This window comes from Penaeus monodon, chromosome 3 (assembly GCF_015228065.2).
Source record: "Penaeus monodon isolate SGIC_2016 chromosome 3, NSTDA_Pmon_1, whole genome shotgun sequence".
Lineage (NCBI taxonomy): Eukaryota > Metazoa > Arthropoda > Malacostraca > Decapoda > Penaeidae > Penaeus > Penaeus monodon.
In genome coordinates, this window is record NC_051388.1 from 53664995 (window position 1) to 53685693 (window position 20699).

Sequence of the window (20699 nt, forward strand, 5' to 3'; positions counted from 1 at the left end):
TAGAGGAGGTAGGGTAAGATGGAGAGTGTGTGGAAGAGCTGAAGTAGATTGAAGACGTGGTGGTTTCCTCAGTGGTGCTGGAGCCTGGTGAGGTAGTTGAATCCACAGAGGAATCAGTTGGAGAAGTGGTCGATTGGAAGGGGGACGTGGTTGAATCCATAGAGGAGCTTGGGAAAGTAGAAGAAATGGTGGGCCTCCAAAGAGGACTGGACGAGGAGTAGCCTGAAGAAGAGCTGGTGTAAGTTGAAGAGGTTTCTAAGCCCACGGAAGAGCTTGAGTAAGTAGAGGAGCTGGAGTCCTCAGTGGTGGTAGTTGAGGTGATGTCAGTTGGAGAAGTGGTGGAATCCAAGGATGATGTGGAAAAGCTTGAAGAAGGGGTTGTGTCCGTACTTGAAGAGGTAGTTGATTCCAAAGAGGAGCTGAAGAATGGGGCCCAAGAGAGCTGGATGAGGAGTAACCTGAAGATAGGGTTAGTGTTCTTAGGGTTTGGAGCCTGGGAGAGTTGAATCCATAGAGGTAGTTGGGAAGTGGTCGTGGAAGGGAGGTAGTTGAATGGAGTGGTGGAAGTAAAGAATGGTGGCCCAAAAGGTTGAGAAGTGGTGGTCAAGCTGGGAGTTGATGATTCATAGGGGTGGAACGGAAGAGAGATGTGGAAAGTGAGTGGGTAGTGGGTTGAGTCTTGAGTCTGGTGACAGGATAGTGGAAAGCTTGAAGACGATGGGTGTTGTTTTCTCATGGTGTGGAGCTAGTGGGAAGTTGACACAGGGATCAGTGGAGAATGGTGATGAGTAGGTGTTCACGATCGGAGCTAGTAAGAGTGATCCAAGAGAACTGGTAGAGTCTCATAGAAGGAGTAGTGTAGTCCAAGAGGTTAGTGTGAATTGAAGAGGAGCTGGATCCTAGAGGAGGGTTGTAGTGAAGGTGTGAGCTGGGAAGAATTGAAAGTGAGGAGTGGTTTCCTCGTGGGGAGCTTGGGTGATTGATCAGGTGGAATCAAGTTGTGGAAGAATTGGAAGAGATGGTTGTGCATACTGAAGAGTGGATAGTAAGATGGATGGTCAAGAGGAGGGTGTGGAGAGATGGAGTAAGAGTGGTTGAATCTCACGAGGTTGGAGAGTGAGTGGTTGAATAAGGGGTGGAGTCCTCATAGTGTGGAGTGAGGTAGTCAAAGGTCGTGAAATAGTGGAAGTGGGTTGAAGAGGTGTGTGCAGGTGTGAAGTTGATCTAGGAGAGCTGGGTAGTGAGAGTCTTGTGAAGACTGAGAGTGAGAGTGTAGTGTTCTATGGAGCGTGGAGTGGGAGAGAGTTGAATCCACGGGAACAGTTGGAGGTGGTATGGAAAGGGAATCATGGAGGGTCTTGGAAGAAGGTAGAAGAAATTGGGGTCAGAAGAGAGGAGTGGTCAAGTGTGATGAGGTGGGAGAGCTTAAAGTTAGAAGGTTGGAATGTGGTAGGAGTGAGGGGGTCTAGAGAGGTGGAATCAAGGAGTGTTGGAAAGTAGTGGAAGAGTCTGTGAAAAGGTGGTTTTGAAGAGGTAGGTTCTCAAGTGATCGTTGGAGTAAGGGGTGACGAAGGTTGAATCCTCAAGGGAAAGTGAGAAGTGGGATTGAAGGAGGAGTGTTGAAGCTGGGAGAGTTGGAAGTAGAGAATGGTGGTCAATGAGTGAGGGCCGAGAGTGGGAAGGAAGGTGTTGTGGAAAGGTATTGAGAGTTGATGGAGTAGAAGGTGGAGTCCTCGATGGTGGTGTGAGGGATTGTGCAGAAGAGTGGTCGCCAAGGGATGATGGAGAATTGGAACTGTTGGTGGATAGAGAAGGTGGTAGATCTAGGAGAGGAGTGGAGAAGGAGGTGTATTGAGAGCTGAAGAGTGATGAAGGTGGTGGTTCCTCATGGGGTATGGTGAGTGGTGATCCAAGAGGTGGAAATCAGTAAGTGGTGATTGGAGCGTGGTGAGTTGATCATAGGGAGGGTGGGAAAGGTGAAGAAGTGGCCAATTGAGAGTGGAGAGGATTAGCGTGGAGGAGAGCTGTGTAAGTGAAGAGTTTGGAATGACGATTGAAGGTGGTAGTTAGAGACTGGAGCAGTGGGTAGTAGATAGGTGGTGTAAAGTTGGAGAGGAGTGGATCAGGATGATGGAAAGCTTGAGGAAGAGGTTGTGGCTCCAAGGTTGGAGGTAGTTGATTGAGAGGGTGATGAGAGGATTGAGAGGGAGAAGTGGGAGTGGAGTTTGGGAGAGTGTGTTTTGGTGTGAAGTAAGTGATGTGTGACTGAGAGTTGGAATGTGGAAAGGTGATTGTTAAGGAGAGTGGTTAATCCAGGGATAGGAGAAGTGGGCCAAGAGATTGAGAGGTACCGGAGAAGGGTGTGATCCAAGAGGAGTTGAGAATGGTGGTCGAAGAGGAGTGGTTGATAAGAGGAGCTGAAGTGGTGGTCAGTAGAGGTTGAGTAAGAGGAGTGGTGATGAAAGATGATGTTGAAGTTGGAATGATTGGTCAGTTGAGATGGTCCAGGATTGGTGAAAGGTTGAAAAGTGGTGGCATTTGGAAGAGATGATAGATGGAGTGGTGTTAACGGGGGAGTAGTGAAATGGGTAGTTGAGAGGTGTGATATTGGTATGCAGGTGTGTATCTGTTGGAGTCGAAGGGTTATTCAGAGTGGTTTGGGTGGATAGTTGAGTGTGAATCCTAGAGGTAGTTGAGAGGATGGTGTCAAGGGTGGATCAAGTGGAAGAAATGGGTCGAATTGAAGAAAAAAAAGGGGGTTAAAGAGGGGGGGAGAGGGAAAAAGGGGGTTTTTTTGAAGATTTTTCAAGCCAAAAGGTTGGAAGGGGGGGGGGGGGGGGGGGGGGGGTTTAGGGGGGAGTGGGTTGGGAAGTTTGGAATCCAAGGATATTGGAAAAGTTTAAAGAAGGGGGGGGTTAGAAATTAATTTTTGAGGAGCTATTGGAAGCTGGAAGATGAAGGGTTAAGAGGCACCTGGTGCGGAGTATGAAGGGGTTAAATAAAAGGGGGAAAGTTGGGAAAGTGGGTATTGGAGGAAAGGGGGGGGAACCCAAAAGGGGGCAAAAAAAAAAAGGGGGGGGCTAAAGGGGGTGGGGAAGAAAAGGGGTAGGTAGAAGGGGTTTTCCTGGGGAAAAGGGGTTGTAGAGGAGTGGGATTCCTAGGGTGGATTTGGGGTGGGGAAATTGGGGGAGGGGGAAATAAAGATGAGGGGGTTTTAAAATGGTTTCCCAACTGGAGGTATTGTTTCCAAAGGAGGTGGTATAAGCGGGAATCTTGGAAAAAATTGAATAATTAAGAAATTTTTTTTTTCCCGGTGGGGGATATGAAGGGGTTGCCCCGAAGATGGGGTTTTAGGGGGGAAAGGGGGGTATTTAAACCCACGGGGAAAATTGAGAATGGTGGGGGAAGGGGGGGTAAATTGGGAGAAAAAGGTAGGGGGGGGGGCCCAAAAGTGGCAAAAACCCTGAAGAGTTTGGCGAATAAGGGGGATCCAAGAGGATTTGTGGGGAAGTCTGTGGAAGAGGGGGGTAAAAAGGGGGCCCTCCGGGTGAGAGGGGTCGAAACGAGGGGAACCCCGGGGGGAAAGGGTGATTGGGGGGAAAAGGGTTTTCCTGAGGAGTTTTGGGAAAGTAAAAAACGGGGGGTCAAAGGGAGGGTGGGGGGTGAAGGGGAGGGGGGAAAATTAAAAGGGGTTTTTAAAAATTGAGAAGGGGAGGTCCCCCCAAGGGTTTTTTGATGGGAGGAAGGGGAGAAGGGTTTTGAAGATATGGGGAAGAGCAAAAGAGGGGGCCGCCTTGGGGGGCCGGGGGCTGGGGGGTTTGGGGGTTTAAACGGAGTAATGAGATTTGCCCCGGTGGGGGGGGGAAAAGAAACAAGAAAAAGGGGAAAGGGGGGGGAAAGGGCCTGGAAGCGGAAAGAAAGAAATGGGGGGCTAAGGGGGGGTTTAAGGAAAGGGGTAGAGCTTGAGAAGTAGAGGAGTGGAACTCAGTGGTGGTAGTTAGGGAGGTAGTTGGAAAGGGGGTTAAAAGGATGTTGGGGAAAAATAAGTTGGGGCGTGGAAAAGGGAGTGATTAAAAGGGGCTTATGGGCTGGGCAAGAAAAAGGGTTAAAAAAAGGGGAAATCATTGGGGGGGGGGGGGGGGGGGAATCCAAAAAAGTTGGGGAAAAAGTGAAAAAAGGTGGAATGGGGGGGATTATAAAGGGGAATTTTGGGGTTTTAGAAGAGCTGGAAGAGACGGGGGAGTTTTTGGGGGGTAGGGGTTTTCGGGGAAAAGGGGAAAATAAAGGGGAGGAGTGAAAATTAAAAGTGGTGGTGTTTGGGAGGGTTTTTTAAGGGGGTGGGGATGGAAGGTGGAAGAGGGTTTTTGGAAGGGGTTTTTTTTTCCCCCGGGGTGGGCCTGGGAGGTGTGAAAAAAAATGGGAGGGGGGGGTTTGGAAGGGGGGGGGTTATATGGGGGTTTGGGGAAAGTGGAAATGGTGGGCCCCAAAAGAGGAGGGGGGGGTTTAGCTAAGGAGTGGTTAAATTAAGAGGTTTCTGGGAAAAGGTTGGAAGTAAGGGGCTGGGTTCATGGGGGGTTTGGGGTGGTTTTGGGGTGGGGGTTGGGGGGGGAAAAAGCTTGAAGGGGGGGTTTCCGTATTTAAGAGGTTTTGATCCTAGGGAGGGGGAAAAGTTGGAAGGGGTGGAAGAGCGGGGGTTTGGAGGGGGGGGTTTTCTCACGGGTGGGCTAGGGGAGGGGGGAAAAGAGGATCATTTGGGGAAGTGGTTGGAAGGAGGAGGGGTTTGAACCCAAAGGAGCTAAAAAAAAAGGGGGAAAAAAGGGGGTAAGAGGAAAAAAAGGAAGGGAAGGGGTGAAGTTAAGAGGTTTTCCTTGGAAGGAGTTTAAAAGGGGGGGGTTCCTCAGTGGGTAGGGAGGGAGGTAAGTTGGAGGGTGGTGGGAATCCAAAGATGATGGGAAAATTAAAAGAAGTGGTTGTGTATTTGAAAAGGGTATTTGTTTCCCAAGGGGGGGGAAAGGGGAGTTGTGGAAGTGGGGTGAAGAGGGGTTTTTATTTGGTTTTTAGGGTGAAAGGTAAAAATTAAAAAGGGGGCCCTAAGGTGCGGGATGGAGGTTGAATAAAGGGGAAAACGGGGAAAAAGGGGGGGGGTGGGCTGGGGGAAACCAAAAGGGGGTTGGAAGGTTGGGGGGGCCCCAAAGAGAGGGATGAAAAATACCTAAGGGGTTTGGGGGTATTAAAGGGGGGTTTTTAAGGGAGGAGGGGGAAAGTTGGGGTTTTGGGAAGGGGGGGGAGATTGGGGTTTCATGGTGGGGGGTGGTATTGGAATCCACAGAGGAATAGTGGAAATGGGAAGAGGGAATGGTTGAAATGGGTGTGGTAGGAGAATGGGGGGTCCAAAGGAGCTGGGAGGGAGGAGTAGCCTGAAAAAGAGCGGTGAAGTTAAGGGGTTTTGGAAGAGTTGGGTAAGTAAGGGGGTGGAGTTTTATGGTATTTGGGAGAATTGGGAAGAAGGGTAACCAAGGGGTGGGGTAATTAAAGAGTTTCGTCTGGGAGTATTGGATTGAGGAAGCTGGAAAGTTGGGAGTTTGTTAAATTGTTGCCCGAGGATTTTCCAAAGGGACTGGGGGAGAGTTGGGGGATTTGAAAAAAAATTGAGGAAGGTGGTCCTGGATTTTTGGGAGGAGCGGGGGAAAAAGGGAAAAAAGGGGGCTAAAGGGAAGGTGTTAGGAAGAGGTTTTGGGGGAGCTTGGGAAGTAGAGGGGAATGGTGGTCAAGGGGAGTGAAGTTGGGGAAGTGGTGAATTTAAGGTTGTGGTAAAGTAAAGGGGGAGCGGGAAAAAGGGAGTAGATTGAAGAAGGTGGTTTCCTCACTGGTGGGTTAAGGAATAGTTTTCCAAAAGAGGGGTGGTGGTGTGGAAGGGGAGTGGTTATCCAAGAGGAAGTTGGGAAGAAAAGGAAAAGGGGGGTTTTCCAAGAGGGGGAAGGGAAGTGCCGGAAAAGGGGTAGGAAGAGGTTTGGGGAAAACGTAGTGAGGGGGGAGTCCAATGGGGATTTAGGGGGGGGGAAGGGGGATAAGGGGGTGAAAAATTGAAGGGTGGGCCGAGAGGGGGTTAAAGGGAGTGGAGAGGGAGAAATGGTGAAGAGTTAAGTGATGAAAGACGGGGTTTTGGGGCTGGGGCCGGTGAGAGTGGAATCCACAGAGGGTTTGGTGGAATGTGGAGGGGAAAGGGGGGGGTAACCCAGTTAGGGATAGAAAGTAAAGAAGTGGGGGTCAAGGAGGGGGAAGCTGAAAAGGTGGGTTTTAAGTGGAGGGTTTAAAAGGAACGGAGAGTAAGGGAGGGAGAAGGGGTTGTTTTCATGGTGGGGAGTGGGAAGGGTTGAGACAAGGATGATGGGAAGGTTGAAAGGTTTGGTCGAACTTAAAAGGGAAAATTGACCCAGAGGAGGGAGTAAGTTGGAAGTTGTGGAGGTTTGGGGAGTTGGAATGTTAGTTGGGGGGTTAAAAAGGGTGGGGTGGAAAGATTGAAAGAAGGAAGTTTGAAAGGGGTTCGTTGGAAGGGGGTGGTTAACCAGAGGGTTGAAGAAAGGGGCAAGAAGGGCTGGGGAGGAGTAATGAAGAGGGTTAGGTGTTGAAAGGGGTTTTAAGGTGAAAAAATTTGGAGAGAGGGGTGGTTTTAGGGTAGGGAGGGGGTAAATTGGAGGGTGGGACAGATGTGTGGAAAGTTGGAAGTGGTTGAATGGAAAAATTTTGAAGAAGGGGTTTGGAGAGGTTGTAAGTAAGGAGGGGTTTGGAGCTGGGTGTAGTTGGTGGGTAATTTGGGGGGAAACCGAAGAGTTTTTTCCCCTGGGGCTGGAAAGGGAGTGTTGAACCCTAGAGGATTTAAAAGGGGAAGGAGGGGGGGGAAAGGGAGGGGAAAAAAAAAAAGGGAGTTGAGAGGTTTCCCAAAGAGGAGCTGGAGAAGGTCCTTGAAAGGGGTAGTCTTTTGGGTGGGGGACCAAATAGGGAAAATTTAAAGTTGGAGTCTTGGAAAGGGGGAGGGATTGGAAAGAGGGGTTTTGGGGGAAAGAGCTGGTGGGAAAAAGGTCAGTGGGAGGGGGGTGAAGGGGTGGTTGTTGGAAGGGATTTAAGGAAAGTGAAACAAGGGTTTGAAAGAAGGTAGGGAGGGGCTGGGAAGGGCTGGGGAGAGTTAAGGGTTGTGAGGGGGTGGGGGGGCCCAGGAGTAGTGGATTTAGGTGAGGTAAGTTGGAGAAGTGGTCAAACCAAGGAGATTGGGATAAGAAGTGGTTTTGGGGGAAAAGGGGAGGTGTTAGAGGAGGGGGTTTGGAGAGGGGGAAGGAAGGGAGTAGGGGGTGGGGTGTTTTTTTGGGAGTAGGTTGGGTACCCAAGAGGAATAGTTGAAGGGTGGTCGGAAGGTTATCCATGGAGGAAGTTGGAAAAAAAAGAAGGGGGTCCGGGAGGGATGTTGTAGTAAAAAAGGATTTGGGGAAGGTTTGAGAAGTAGGGGTTGAATTCTAGGGAGGTGAGGGGAAAGTTGGGAAGGGGAAAAGTAGGAGGAAGGGGTTTTTCTTGAAAAGGGGGAAGTTAAAGGGAAAGGTGGAAAACCCTGGGGAGTGGAAGATGAAAGGAATGGGGAATGGGTTGGAAAAGGGATGTTTAAGGGATTGAATGAAGAAAGGGGGGCCCCAAAGGGGCTGGGAGGAAGTAGGGAGGAAGAGGGTTGGTTGAAGGGTTAATGGAAGACCCAGAATGGGTTTTTGTGGAAGTAGGACGGGGGTTTAGGTGGTGTGGAAGGGTGATTTCAAGGGGGAAAAAAGGATTGAAAAAGTTGAGGGGGTTTGCTTTGAGGAAGTGTTGGGATAAGGGGAGTTGTAGGAGGGGGGGGAGTTAATTTGTTTCTGGGTGCTGGGATTGGGAGGAGTGATTGTAACCCAAATGGAAGTTGGAAGGGGTGTTGGAAGGGGGAGGTTGAAATGGGGGAGTTGGGAAGTAAAAGAGGTGGGCAAAGAGGAATGGAAGGGTTTGGTTGAAGAGAGGGTTGGGAAGATGTAACAAGGGTTGAGTAAGGGTAGAAGGAGGGGGGTTATTTGGGTGAGTGGTTCCCAGTGGTGGTGTAAGGGATTTTGGGGAAAGTGGGGAAGGGGTTGTGGGTTATTGAAGAAGGGGATTGTTCCAATGGGGAATTGGGGGGTGGAAGGGGAGTAGAGGGGGGGAGTTGTTTTAGGAATGGTGTGAAGGGATTTGTTATCAGGAGGGGGGGGGTTGAAGGGACGGGGTTGAACCGAGGGCTGGTTTGGGGTGTAAAGAGGATGAGGAAAGGAAGGTTGTGTGGAGGATTTTGGCCGTGGAAAATTGGGAGTGGGAGGGGGTGGAATAGGGGTTTGGGGAGGGTTGGAAGGGGAGAGTAATTGGAAAAGTGAAAAAGGGTTTGGTTCCTAAAAGAGGTTTGTTCCTGAGGGGGAGGTATAAGGGGAAGGGGCGGGAAAAATTGGAGAAATGAAAGGGGTGGTTTTTGTGGTGGGCGGAAGTGGGGTTAATAAGAAGGGGGGTTTTTTGGGGTGGGGAAAGTAGTGAATCCCAAGGGGGAAAGTTGAAACTGGGGGGAGGGGGTGGTAATTAAGGGGGGGAAGTGAAAAGGGGGCCCAAGGAGGGTTGGAGAAGGGGGGGTTGGCCGATTGAAGAGGTGGTTTATAGAGGAGGTGGGAAGTGGGGGTTGGGAAGTGGGAGATTAAAGGGATGGTGTTTCTCCCTGGGAGATTGATCTGAAGAGGTCAGTTGGAGGGGTTTTGGAAGGGGATTTTGGAACCAAGAGGATTGGGGAAAAAGAAGGGGGGGAAAGGGGAGTGAAGAGAGGGAAGGGAAGAGTTAAGAGGTATGGAAATGTGAGTATGGGGAGGAGTCAAGGTGTTGGGGGAAGGGAGGGGTTGTTTAAGGTGAGTGGAGTGAAGAAGGTTGGGGGTTGCCTTGGGTGGTTAGGGAGGAATTTGGATGGTGGGAAAAGGGAGTGTAAAAGTGTTTGGGCAAGGGGGGGGGAAAATCCAAGGGAAATGTTGGAGAGGTTGGGAGGGGGAAATTTGAGTTGGGGAAAAAAGGGGGGCCCAGAGGGGAAATTTGAAGGGAGTGGGAAAAGGGGATGGAGAGGAGGAAAGGGGGTAGGGGGGGGTGGGAAAAGGAGGAGGGGAAAGTTGAAAGAAGTGGAGAGTTTGGAATGGAAAGGATGAAGAAGGTGGTCCCATGGTGTTGGGGGTAAGGAAGTAGTGAAGGGAAAAAGGGAGTAAGGGGATTGAAGGAGGAGTGTTGAACGGGGTTGGGATGAGAATGGGGGGTTTTAAAGGGGGGTAGGGAAGAGAGTGTGTTGAGGGGGTTTAAAAGGGGTAAGTGATGGTGGAGCCGGGTGGTGGGTTGAGTGATGAGGGGAAAATGTGAAGGGGGAGGAGGAAAATTGAAGGGGGGGTTTTTTTTGTTGAGAGTAATATGGGGGTAGGGAAGTGGAGGTGGGAATGAAGAAGGGGAAGGGTGTTAGGTGTGGAGGCCTGGGGAAAGGATAAGAGAATGGGGGGGCCCCGTGGAAGGGGAAGTGTTGAATCCAGAGGAAGTGGAAAGGGGGAAAAAGGGGGGGAAAGAAGGAGGGGGGAGTAAGAAGAGGGTATTAAGAGGTTTTAAGCCGGAAAGGGTTGAGGATTTGAGGAGGCCCAGTGGTGGTAGTTGAGGTTTTCCCAAGTGGTGGAATAAGGTATGTGGAAAATTGAAAAGGGGTTGTTGAAAGGGGGTTTTGAAGGAGGGGGGTTTAAACTGGGAAAGGGAGGAAGTTGGTTGAGAAGTGTTGACTGGGGGGCCTGGGGAAGTGTTATGAAATCGGTAAAGTGGATAGGGAGGAGTGGGATTCCGGGAGGGGAAAAGGGGGGGGAAAGAGGGAGGAAAGGTACAAAGAGGGTATGATGTGGGGTTAGTGGAAAGTTGGTCAAAGGAGGAGGGGTCCAATGGGGGTTTGGTGGAATTTGAAGGGGGAAAAAGTGTGGGAAAAAGTTGAGAAGTTGAAACGGGTTGGTTTTCCATAGAGGAGGTGGTATAAGCGGGAGAGTCTGTGGAAGAAATGGAGTAGATTGAAGACGTGGTTGTTATCTCACTGGTGCTGGAGCTAGGTGAAGTGGTTGAATCCACAGAAGAGGTGGTTGTTTCCTCACTGGTGCTGGAGCTAGTTGGAGTAGTTGAATCCACAGAGGAATCAGTGTGAGAACTGGTTGTGGGGACGTAGGGCGTGGTTGAATCCATAGAGGAGCTTGGCAAGGTAGAACTGGTGGGCTCCAAAGATGAGCTGGATGAAGAGTAGCCTGAAGAGGTTGTGTCCGTACTTGAAGAGGTGGTCGATCCATAGAGGAGGTGTTGTAAGTTGGAGAGTCTGTGGAAGAGCTGGGGTAGATTGAAGACGTGGTGGTTTCCTCACTGGTGCTGGAGCTAGCTGGAGTACTTGAATCCACAGAGGAATCAGTTGGAGAAGTGGTCGATTGGAAGGAGGACATGGTTGAATCCATAGAGGAGCTTGGGATAGTAGAAGAACTGATGGGCTCCAAAGAGGAGCTGGATGAGGAGTAGCCTGAAGAAGAGCTGGTAGAAGTTAAAGAGGTTTCTATGGAAGAGTGTGAGTAAGTAGAGGAGGTGGAGTCCTCAGTAGTGGTAGTTGAGGTGAGGTAAGTTGGAGAAGTGGTCGAATCCAAGGATGATGTGGAAGAGCTTGAAGAAGTGGTTGTGTCCGTCCTTGAAGAGGTAGTTGATTCCATAGAGGAGCTGGAGTCAGTTGGAGAGTCTGTGGAAGAGCTGGAGTAGACTGAAGATGTAGTTGTTTCCTCACTGGTGCTGGAGCTAGGTGAGGTAGTTGAATCCACAGAGGAATCAGTTGGAGAGGTGGTCGACTGGAAGGTTGAATCCATGGAGGAGCTTGGAAAAGTAGAAGAAATGGTGGGCTCCAGAGAGGAGCTGGTGTAAGTTGAAGAGGTTTCTGTGGGAGAGCTTGAGTAAGTAGAGGAGGTGGAATCGTCAGTGGTGGTAGTTGAGGGTGGTAAGTTGGAGAAGTGGTGGAATCCAAGGATGTTGTGGTAAAGTAAGTTGGAGAGTCTGTGGAAAAGCTGGAGTAGATTGAAGACATGGTGGCTTCCTCACTGGTGCTGGAGCTAAGCGAAGTAGTTGAATCCAAAGAGGAATCAGTTGGAGAAGTGGTCGATTGGAAGGAGGATGTGGTTGAATCCATAGAGGAGCTTGGGAAAGTAGAAGCTCCAAAGAGGAGCTGGATGAGGAGTAGCCTGGAGAAGAGCTGGTGTACGTTGAAGAGGTTTCTATGGAAGAGCTCGAGTAAGTAGACGTGGTGGTTTCCTCAGTGGTGCTGGAGCCTGGTGAGGTAGTCGAATCCACAGAGGAATCAGTTGGAGAAGTGGTCGATTGGAAGGGGGACGTGGTTGAATCCATAGAGGAGCTTGGGAAAGTAGAAGAAATGGTGGGCTCCAAAGAGGAGCTGGACGAGGAGTAGCCTGAAGAAGAGCTGGTGTAAGTTGAAGAGGTTTCTAAGCCCACGGAAGAGCTTGAGTAAGTAGAGGAGCTGGAGTCCTCAGTGGTGGTAGTTGAGGTGATGTCAGTTGGAGAAGTGGTGGAATCCAAGGATGATGTGGAAAAGCTTGAAGAAGGGGTTGTGTCCGTACTTGAAGAGGTAGTTGATTCCATAGAGGAGCTGGAGTAAGTTGGAGAGTCTGTGGAAGAGCTGGAGTAGATTGGAGATGTAGTTGTTTCATCACTGGTGCTGGAGCTAGGTGAAGTAGTTGAATCCACAGAGGAATCAGTTGGAGAAGTGGTCGATTGGAAGGAGGAGGTGGTTGAATCCACAGAGGAGCTAGAAGAAATGGTGGGCTCCAAAGAGGAGCTGGATGAGGAGTAACCTGAAGAAGGGTTAGTGTATGTTGAAGAGGTTTCTGAGCCTGTGGAAGAACTTGAGTCAGTAGAGGAGCTGGATTCCTCAGTGGTGGTAGTTGAGGTGAGGTAAGTTGGAGGAGTGGTGGAATCCAAAGATGATGTGGAAAAAGTTGAAGAAGTGGTTGTGTCCATACTTGAAGAGGTACTTGATTCCATAGAGGAGGTGGTATAAGCGGGAGAGTCTGTGGAAGAAATGGAGTAGATTGAAGACGTGGTTGTTATCTCACTGGTGCTGGAGCTAGGTGAAGTGGTTGAATCCACAGAAGAGGTGGTTGTTTCCTCACTGGTGCTGGAGCTAGTTGGAGTAGTTGAATCCACAGAGGAATCAGTGTGAGAACTGGTTGTGGGGACGTAGGGCGTGGTTGAATCCATAGAGGAGCTTGGCAAGGTAGAACTGGGGGCTCCAAAGATGAGCTGGATGAAGAGTAGCCTGAAGAGGTTGTGTCCGTACTTGAAGAGGTGGTCGATTCCATAGAGGAGGTGTTGTAAGTTGGAGAGTCTGTGGAAGAGCTGGGGTAGATTGAAGACGTGGTGGTTTCCTCACTGGTGCTGGAGCTAGCTGGAGTACTTGAATCCACAGAGGAATCAGTTGGAGAAGTGGTCGATTGGAAGGAGGACATGGTTGAATCCATAGAGGAGCTTGGGATAGTAGAAGAACTGATGGGCTCCAAAGAGGAGCTGGATGAGGAGTAGCCTGAAGAAGAGCTGGTAGAAGTTAAAGAGGTTTCTATGGAAGAGTGTGAGTAAGTAGAGGAGGTGGAGTCCTCAGTAGTGGTAGTTGAGGTGAGGTAAGTTGGAGAAGTGGTCGAATCCAAGGATGATGTGGAAGAGCTTGAAGAAGTGGTTGTGTCCGTCCTTGAAGAGGTAGTTGATTCCATAGAGGAGCTGGAGTCAGTTGGAGAGTCTGTGGAAGAGCTGGAGTAGACTGAAGATGTAGTTGTTTCCTCACTGGTGCTGGAGCTAGGTGAGGCAGTTGAATCCACAGAGGAATCAGTTGGAGAGGTGGTCGACTGGAAGGTTGAATCCATGGAGGAGCTTGGAAAAGTAGAAGAAATGGTGGGCTCCAGAGAGGAGCTGGTGTAAGTTGAAGAGGTTTCTGTGGGAGAGCTTGAGTAAGTAGAGGAGGTGGAATCGTCAGTGGTGGTAGTTGAGGGGAGGTAAGTTGGAGAAGTAGTTGAATCCAAAGAGGAATCAGTTGGAGAAGTGGTCGATTGGAAGGAGGATGTGGTTGAATCCATAGAGGAGCTTGGGAAAGTAGAAGAAATGGTGGGCTCCAAAGAGGAGCTGGATGAGGAGTAGCCTGGAGAAGAGCTGGTGTACGTTGAAGAGGTTTCTATGGAAGAGCTCGAGTAAGTAGACGAGGTGGAGTCCTCAGTGGTGGTAGTTGAGGTGATGTCAGTCGGAGAAGTGGTCGACTCCAAGGAGGATGTGAACAAACTTGAAGAAGTGGTTGTGTCCGCATTTGACGAGGTGGTTGATTCCATAGAGGAGGTAGGGTAAGATGGAGAGTCTGTGGAAGAGCTGAAGTAGATTGAAGACGTGGTGGTTTCCTCAGTGGTGCTGGAGCCTGGTGAGGTAGTCGAATCCACAGAGGAATCAGTTGGAGAAGTGGTCGATTGGAAGGGGGACGTGGTTGAATCCATAGAGGAGCTTGGGAAAGTAGAAGAAATGGTGGGCTCCAAAGAGGAGCTGGACGAGGAGTAGCCTGAAGAAGAGCTGGTGTAAGTTGAAGAGGTTTCTAAGCCCACGGAAGAGCTTGAGTAAGTAGAGGAGCTGGAGTCCTCAGTGGTGGTAGTTGAGGTGATGTCAGTTGGAGAAGTGGTGGAATCCAAGGATGATGTGGAAAAGCTTGAAGAAGGGGTTGTGTCCGTACTTGAAGAGGTAGTTGATTCCATAGAGGAGCTGGAGTAAGTTGGAGAGTCTGTGGAAGAGCTGGAGTAGATTGGAGATGTAGTTGTTTCATCACTGGTGCTGGAGCTAGGTGAAGTAGTTGAATCCACAGAGGAATCAGTTGGAGAAGTGGTCGATTGGAAGGAGGAGGTGGTTGAATCCACAGAGGAGCTAGAAGAAATGGTGGGCTCCAAGAGGAGGACTGGATGAGGAGTAACCTGAAGAAGGGTTAGTGTATGTTGAAGAGGTTTCTGAGCCTGTGGAAGAACTTGAGTCAGTAGAGGAGCTGGATTCCTCAGTGGTGGTAGTTGAGGTGAGGTAAGTTGGAGGAGTGGTGGAATCCAAAGATGATGTGGAAAAAGTTGAAGAAGTGGTTGTGTCCATACTTGAAGAGGTACTTGATTCCATAGAGGAGGTGGTATAAGCGGGAGAGTCTGTGGAAGAAATGGAGTAGATTGAAGACGTGGTTGTTATCTCACTGGTGCTGGAGCTAGGTGAAGTGGTTGAATCCACAGAAGAGGTGGTTGTTTCCTCACTGGTGCTGGAGCTAGTTGGAGTAGTTGAATCCACAGAGGAATCAGTGTGAGAACTGGTTGTGGGACGTAGGGCGTGGTTGAATCCATAGAGGAGCTTGGCAAGGTAGAACTGGTGGGCTCCAAAGATGAGCTGGATGAAGAGTAGCCTGAAGAGGTTGTGTCCGTACTTGAAGAGGTGGTCGATTCCATAGAGGAGGTGTTGTAAGTTGGAGAGTCTGTGGAAGAGCTGGGGTAGATTGAAGACGTGGTGGTTTCCTCACTGGTGCTGGAGCTAGCTGGAGTACTTGAATCCACAGAGGAATCAGTTGGAGAAGTGGTCGATTGGAAGGAGGACATGGTTGAATCCATAGAGGAGCTTGGGATAGTAGAAGAACTGATGGGCTCCAAAGAGGAGCTGGATGAGGAGTAGCCTGAAGAAGAGCTGGTAGAAGTTAAAGAGGTTTCTATGGAAGAGTGTGAGTAAGTAGAGGAGGTGGAGTCCTCAGTAGTGGTAGTTGAGGTGAGGTAAGTTGGAGAAGTGGTCGAATCCAAGGATGATGTGGAAGAGCTTGAAGAAGTGGTTGTGTCCGTCCTTGAAGAGGTAGTTGATTCCATAGAGGAGCTGGAGTCAGTTGGAGAGTCTGTGGAAGAGCTGGAGTAGACTGAAGATGTAGTTGTTTCCTCACTGGTGCTGGAGCTAGGTGAGGTAGTTGAATCCACAGAGGAATCAGTTGGAGAGGTGGTCGACTGGAAGGTTGAATCCATGGAGGAGCTTGGAAAAGTAGAAGAAATGGTGGGCTCCAGAGAGGAGCTGGTGTAAGTTGAAGAGGTTTCTGTGGGAGAGCTTGAGTAAGTAGAGGAGGTGGAATCGTCAGTGGTGGTAGTTGAGGGGAGGTAAGTTGGAGAAGTGGTGGAATCCAAGGATGTTGTGGTAAAGTAAGTTGGAGAGTCTGTGGAAAAGCTGGAGTAGATTGAAGACATGGTGGCTTCCTCACTGGTGCTGGAGCTAAGCGAAGTAGTTGAATCCAAAGAGGAATCAGTTGGAGAAGTGGTCGATTGGAAGGAGGATGTGGTTGAATCCATAGAGGAGCTTGGGAAAGTAGAAGAAATGGTGGGCTCCAAAGAGGAGCTGGATGAGGAGTAGCCTGGAGAAGAGCTGGTGTACGTTGAAGAGGTTTCTATGGAAGAGCTCGAGTAAGTAGACGAGGTGGAGTCCTCAGTGGTGGTAGTTGAGGTGATGTCAGTCGGAGAAGTGTCGAACTCCAAGGAGGATGTGAACAAACTTGAAGAAGTGGTTGTGTCCGCATTTGACGAGGTGGTTGATTCCATTAGAGGAGGTAGGGTAAGATGGGAGTCTGTGGAAGAGCTGAAGTAGATTGAAGACGTGGTGGTTTCCTCAGTGGTGCTGGAGCCTGGTGAGGTAGTCGAATCCACAGAGGAATCAGTTGGAGAAGTGGTCGATTTGGAAGGGGGACGTGGTTGAATCCATAGAGGAGCTTGGAAAGTAGAAGAAATGGGGGGCTCCAAAGAGGAGCGTGACGAGGAGTAGCCTGAAGAAGAGCTGGTGTAAGGTTGAAGAGGTTTCTAAGCCACGGAAGAGTTTGGGAGTAAGTAGAGGAGCTGGAGTCCTCAGTGGTGGTAGTGAGTGATGTCAGTTGGAGAAGATGGGGAATCCAAGGAGTGTGGAAAAGTGAAGAAGTGGGTTGTTCCGAGTCTTGGAAAGTGTAGTAATTCATAGAGGAGCTGGAGTAAGTTGGAGAGTTGTGGAGAAGCTGGAGTAGAGGTTGAGAGTTGTTACGACACTGGTGCTGGAGGGTGAGTAGTTGAATTCCAAGAGGGAAGTCAGTTGGAGAAGTGTCGATAGGAAGGAGGAGGTGGTTGAATCCACAGAGGAGCTAGAAATGGTGGGTCTCCAAGAGGAGTGGAGAGGAGTCCTGAAGAAGGGTTAGTGTATTGAAGAGTTTGAGCCTGTGGAATGAAACTGGTGAGTCAAAAGGAGCTGGATGCTCAGTGGGGTAGTTGAGGTGAGGAAGGTTGAGGAGGGTTGGAATAAAAGAGTGGCAAAAGTGAAGAGTGGTTGTGCATACTGAAGAGGTATTGAAGCTTCTAAGAGGAGGGGTGATAAGGGGAGTGTGCAAGGATGGAGTTAGATTGAGGAGTGGTGAATAGTTGTGGAAATGCTTCACTGGTGCTGGAGCTAGGTGAAGTGTGAATCCACAGAGGAGGTAGGTTGTTTCTATGGTGCTGGAGCTAGTTGGAGTAGTTGATCCACAGGGGAATGCAGTGTGAAAATGGTTGGGGACGTTAGGGCGTGGTTGATTGAAGAGGGGTTGCAAGGTAGAGAATGGTGGGCTCCAAAGATGAGCGGGATGAAGAGTAGCCTGAAGAAGGTTGTGTACTTGAAGAGGTGGTCGATTCCAAGAGGAGTGTTGTAAGTGGGAGTTGTGGAAGAGCTGGGGTAGATTGAAGACGTGGTGGTTTCCTCACTGGTGCTGGAGCTAGCTGAAGTACTTGATTCCAGAGGAGTATGGGAAGTGGTCGAATGGAAAGGGAAAGGACATGGTTGAATCCTAGGGCTGGGAATAAGGTTAGAAGAAGATGGGGCTCCAAAGTAGGAGATGGATGAGGAGTGTCTAAGAGAAGAGTGGGGAACGTTTAAGAGGTGTGTTGGAAGAGTGGAGAGTGAGAGGAGGTGGTGGTCCTCAGTAGTGGAGTTGAGGTAGGAAGTTGGAGAATGAGAATCGATTGAAGGGATGTGGAAGAGCTTGAAGAAGAGGTTGTGTCGTACTTGAAGAGGGTTGATTCCATAGAGGAGCTGGAGTAGTTGGAGAGTTGGGAAGAGCTGGTAGATGGAAGAGGGTAGTTGTTTCCTACACTGGTGTGGGAGCTAGAGATGGAGTTCGAAAGCCAATGAGGGAATCCTGTGAGAGGTGGTCGACTGAAAGGTTGAATTCCTAGGAGAGCTTGGAAAAGTAGAAGGAGATGGAGTGGGGCTCGAGAGAGAGTGGTGTCCATGTGTGGAGGCTGGGGAGAAGCTTGGTAGAAGTGAGGAGGTGGGTTCATGGATGGAGTGAGGGAGGTAATGGAGAATGGTGGAATCCAAGGGTGTGTGTAAGTAAGTGGAGAGTCTGTGGAAAAGGTGGATGTTAAGGAGTGTGGGTTCCTCACGGTGCTGGAGCTTAGCAAAGTAAGTTGGGACCAAAGAGGAACAGTTGGAGAATGGTGATTTGAGGAGGATGTGGATGAATCCAGAGGGAGTTGGGGAAAGTGAGAGAAAGTGGTGGGCTCCAAGAGGAGCTTGGATGAAGGAGAGCTGGAGAAGAGCTGGGTACTTGAAGAGGTTTCTATGGAGAGTCGAGTAAGTAGACGAGTGGAGTCCATAAAGAGTGGTAGTTGAGGTGATTCGTGGAGAAGTGGTGACTCCAGGAGGAGTGAACAAATTGGAAGGTGTGTCAACGAGAGTTGGACGAGGGGGTTTGATTCCATAGAGGAGGTAGGGTTAAGATGGAGAGTCTGTGGAAGAGCTGAAGTAGATGAAGACGTGGTGGTTTTCAGTGGTGCTGGATGGTGGAGAGTAGTCGAATCCACAGAGGAATCAGTTGGGGGGAGAAGGTGGTCGATTGGAAGGGGGACGTGGTTGAATCCATAGAGGAGCTTGGGAAAGTAGAAGAAATGGTGGGCTCCAAAGAGGAGCTGGAGAGGAGTAGCCTGAAGAAGAGCTGGTGTAAGTTGAAGAGGTTTCTAAGCCCCCGGAAGAGCTTGAGTAAGTAGAGGAGCTGGAGTCCTCAGTGGTGGTAGTTGAGGTGATGTCAGTTGGAGAAGTGGTGGAATCCAAGGATGATGTGGAAAAGCTTGAAGAAGGGGTTGTGTCCGTACTTGAAGAGGTAGTTGATTCCATAGAGGAGCTGGAGTCAGTTGGAGAATGGTCGATTGGAAGGAGGAGGTGGTTGAATCCACAGAGGAGCTAGAAGAAATGGTGGGGTCCAAAGAGGAGCTGGATGAGGAGTAACCTGAAGAAGGGTTAGTGTATGTTGAAGAGGTTTCTGAGCCTGTGGAAGAACTTGAGTCAGTAGAGGAGCTGGATTCCTCAGTGGTGGTAGTTGAGGTGAGGTAAGTTGGAGGAGTGGTGGAATCCAAAGATGATGTGGAAAAAGTTGAAGACGTGGTTGTTATCTCACTGGTGCTGGAGCTAGGTGAAGTGGTTGAATCCACAGAAGAGGTGGTTGTTTCCTCACTGGTGCTGGAGCTAGTTGGAGTAGTTGAATCCACAGAGGAATCAGTGTGAGAACTGGTTGTGGGGACGTAGGGCGTGGTTGAATCCATAGAGGAGCTTGGCAAAGGTAGAACTGGTGGGCTCCAAAGATGAGCTGGATGAAGAGTAGCCTGAAGAGGTTGTGTCCGTACTTGAAGAGGTGGTCGATTCCATAGAGGAGGTGTTGTAAGTTGGAGAGTCTGTGGAAGAGCTGGGGTAGATTGAAGACGTGGTGGTTTCCTCACTGGTGCTGGAGCTAGCTGGAGTACTTGAATCCACAGAGGAATCAGTTGGAGAAGTGGTCGATTGGAAGGAGGACATGGTTGAATCCATAGAGGAGCTTGGGATAGTAGAAGAACTGATGGGCTCCAAAGAGGAGCTGGATGAGGAGTAGCCTGAAGAAGAGCTGTAGAAGTTAAAGAGGTTTCTATGGAGAGTGTGAGTAAGTAGAGGAGGTGGAGTCCTCAGTAGTGGTAGTTGAGGTGAGGTAAGTTGGAGAAGTGGTCGAATCCAAGGATGATGTGGAAGAGCTTGAAGAAGTGGTTGTGTCCGTCCTTGAAGAGGTAGTTGATTCCATAGAGGAGCTGGAGTCAGTTGGAGAGTCTGTGGAAGAGCTGGAGTAGACTGAAGATGTAGTTGTTTCCTCACTGGTGCTGGAGCTAGGTGAGGTAGTTGAATCCACAGAGGAATCAGTTGGAGAGGTGGTCGACTGAAGGTTGAATCCATAGAGGAGCTTGGAAAAGTAGAAGAAATGGTGGGCTCCAGAGAGGAGCTGGTGTAAGTTGAAGAGGTTTCTGTGGGAGAGCTTGAGTAAGTAGAGGAGGTGGAATCGTCAGTGGTGGTAGTTGAGGGGAGGTAAGTTGGAGAAGTGGTGGAATCCAAGGATGTTGTGGTAAAGTAAGTTGGAGAGTCTGTGGAAAAGCTGGAGTAGATTGAAGACATGGTGGCTTCCTCACTGGTGCTGGAGCTAAGCGAAGTAGTTGAATCCAAAGAGGAATCAGTTGGAGAAGTGGTCGATTGGAAGGAGGATGTGGTTGAATCCATAGAGGAGCTTGGGAAAGTAGAAGAAATGGTGGGCTCCAAAGAGGAGCTGGATGAGGAGTAGCCTGGAGAAGAGCTGGTGTACGTTGAAGAGGTTTCTATGGAAGAGCTCGAGTAAGTAGACGAGGTGGAGTCCTCAGTGGTGGTAGTTGAGGTGATGTCAGTCGGAGAAGTGGTCGACTCCAAGGAGGATGTGAACAAACTTGAAGAAGTGGTTGTGTCCGCATTTGACGAGGTGGTTGATTCCATAGAGGAGGTAGGGTAAGATGGAGAGTCTGTGGAAGAGCTGAAGTAGATTGAAGACGTGGTGGTTTCCTCAGTGGTGCTGGAGCCTGGTGAGGTAGTCGAATCCACAGAGGAATCAGTTGGAGAAGTGGTCGATTGGAAGGGGACGTGGTTGAATCCATAGAGGAGCTTGGGAAAGTAGAAGAAATGGTGGGCTCCAAAGAGGAGCTGGACGAGGAGTAGCCTGAAGAAGAGCTGGTGTAAGTTGAAGAGGTTTCTAAGCCCACGGAAGAGCTTGAGTAAGTAGAGGAGCTGGAGTCCTCAGTGGTGGTAGTTGAGGTGATGTCAGTTGGAGAAGTGGTGGAATCCAAGGATGATGTGGAAAAGCTTGAAGAAGGGGTTGTGTCCGTACTTGAAGAGGTAGTTGATTCCATAGAGGAGCTGGAGTAAGTTGGAGAGTCTGTGGAAGAGCTGGAGTAGATTGGAGATGTAGTTGTTTCATCACTGGTGCTGGAGCTAGGTGAAGTAGTTGAATCCACAGAGGAATCAGTTGGAGAAGTGGTCGATTGGAAGGAGGAGGTGGTTGAATCCACAGAGGAGCTAGAAGAAATGGTGGGCTCCAAAGAGGAGCTGGATGAGGAGTAACCTGAAGAAGGGTTAGTGTATGTTGAAGAGGTTTCTGAGCCTGTGGAAGAACTTGAGTCAGTAGAGGAGCTGGATTCCTCAGTGGTGGTAGTTGAGGTGAGGTAAGTTGGAGGAGTGGTGGAATCCAAAGATGATGTGGAAAAAGTTGAAGAAGTGGTTGTGTCCATACTTGAAGAGGT

The 20699-nt window shown here is 49.7% G+C and overlaps 5 protein-coding genes across 5 annotated transcripts in view; all 5 read right to left on the bottom strand.

The window, feature by feature from the left end:
* Window positions 1–736, bottom strand: part of LOC119587780 (uncharacterized serine-rich protein C215.13-like) — an 885-nt gene extending 149 nt beyond the window's left edge. The window contains exon 1 of the mRNA XM_037936475.1: window positions 1–736. This exon is cut by the window's left edge and continues 149 nt beyond it. Coding sequence (XP_037792403.1) covers window positions 1–736 — 736 coding nt within the window.
* Window positions 737–2122: 1386 nt separating this feature from the next.
* On the bottom strand, window positions 2123–12084 carry LOC119587787 (uncharacterized serine-rich protein C215.13-like). Its single transcript, XM_037936488.1, has 7 exons — window positions 11891–12084; window positions 11152–11788; window positions 10906–11117; window positions 10439–10854; window positions 10122–10325; window positions 3463–3512; window positions 2123–2626 (listed from the first exon to the last, which is right to left on the bottom strand). The coding sequence occupies exons 1-7, from the start codon at window positions 12082–12084 to the stop codon at window positions 2123–2125; spliced, it is 2217 nt and encodes a 738-aa protein (XP_037792416.1).
* Window positions 12085–12170: 86 nt separating this feature from the next.
* LOC119587795 (flocculation protein FLO11-like) lies at window positions 12171–15606 on the bottom strand. Its single transcript, XM_037936495.1, has 2 exons — window positions 14322–15606; window positions 12171–14276 (listed from the first exon to the last, which is right to left on the bottom strand). Exons 1-2 carry the CDS (start codon window positions 15438–15440, stop codon window positions 12171–12173), a joined length of 3225 nt encoding a protein of 1074 aa, XP_037792423.1. The 5' UTR covers window positions 15441–15606.
* Window positions 15607–16252: 646 nt separating this feature from the next.
* On the bottom strand, window positions 16253–18930 carry LOC119587805 (putative GPI-anchored protein pfl2). The gene is made up of 5 exons (XM_037936507.1): window positions 18855–18930; window positions 18234–18820; window positions 17232–18098; window positions 16757–17199; window positions 16253–16607 (listed from the first exon to the last, which is right to left on the bottom strand). The coding sequence occupies exons 1-5, from the start codon at window positions 18928–18930 to the stop codon at window positions 16253–16255; spliced, it is 2328 nt and encodes a 775-aa protein (XP_037792435.1).
* Window positions 18931–19036: 106 nt separating this feature from the next.
* Window positions 19037–20687, bottom strand: LOC119587815 (uncharacterized protein DDB_G0271670-like). Its single transcript, XM_037936518.1, has 5 exons — window positions 20494–20687; window positions 20105–20391; window positions 19736–19982; window positions 19370–19576; window positions 19037–19268 (listed from the first exon to the last, which is right to left on the bottom strand). Exons 1-5 carry the CDS (start codon window positions 20685–20687, stop codon window positions 19037–19039), a joined length of 1167 nt encoding a protein of 388 aa, XP_037792446.1.
* Between the last annotated feature and the right edge of the window lie 12 nt (window positions 20688–20699).

What these genes read in the sequence shown, in the direction of transcription:
- LOC119587815 (XM_037936518.1), bottom strand. Translation starts at nt 20,687, where the DNA reads ATGGACACAACCACTTCTTCAACTTTTTCCACATCATCTTTGGATTCC. An exon ending in TCATCCAGCTCCTCTTTGGA is followed by an intron (nt 20,392 to 20,493) that starts GCCCACCATTTC and finishes TACTTCACCTAG; the next exon opens with CTCCAGCACCAGTGATGAAA. An exon ending in TACACCAGCTCCTCTCTGGA is followed by an intron (nt 19,269 to 19,369) that starts GCCCACCATTTC and finishes TACCTCACCTAG; the next exon opens with CTCCAGCACCAGTGAGGAAA.
- LOC119587805 (XM_037936507.1), bottom strand. Translation starts at nt 18,930, where the DNA reads ATGTCCTCCTTCCAATCGACCACTTCTCCAACTGATTCCTCTGTGGAT. An exon ending in GGAATCAACTACCTCTTCAA is followed by an intron (nt 18,099 to 18,233) that starts GTACGGACACAA and finishes CCGGGGGCTTAG; the next exon opens with AAACCTCTTCAACTTACACC. An exon ending in GGAATCGACCACCTCTTCAA is followed by an intron (nt 16,608 to 16,756) that starts GTACACAACCTT and finishes TACTCCAACTAG; the next exon opens with CTCCAGCACCATAGAAACAA.
- LOC119587787 (XM_037936488.1), bottom strand. Translation starts at nt 12,084, where the DNA reads ATGGACACAACCACTTCTTCAACTTTTTCCACATCATCTTTGGATTCC. An exon ending in TCCATGGATTCAACCTTCCA is followed by an intron (nt 10,855 to 10,905) that starts GTCGACCACCTC and finishes TACCTCACCTAG; the next exon opens with CTCCAGCACCAGTGAGGAAA. An exon ending in TATTCGCCAAACTCTTCAGG is followed by an intron (nt 2,627 to 3,462) that starts GTTTTTGCCACT and finishes CGACTCCAACAG; the next exon opens with ATACACACCTGCATACCAAT.
- LOC119587795 (XM_037936495.1), bottom strand. Translation starts at nt 15,440, where the DNA reads ATGGATTCAACCACATCCTCCTTCCAATCGACCACTTCTCCAACTGAT. An exon ending in TTCACCTAGCTCCAGCACCA is followed by an intron (nt 14,277 to 14,321) that starts GTGAGATAACAA and finishes TTTCTTCCACAG; the next exon opens with ACTCTCCCGCTTATACCACC.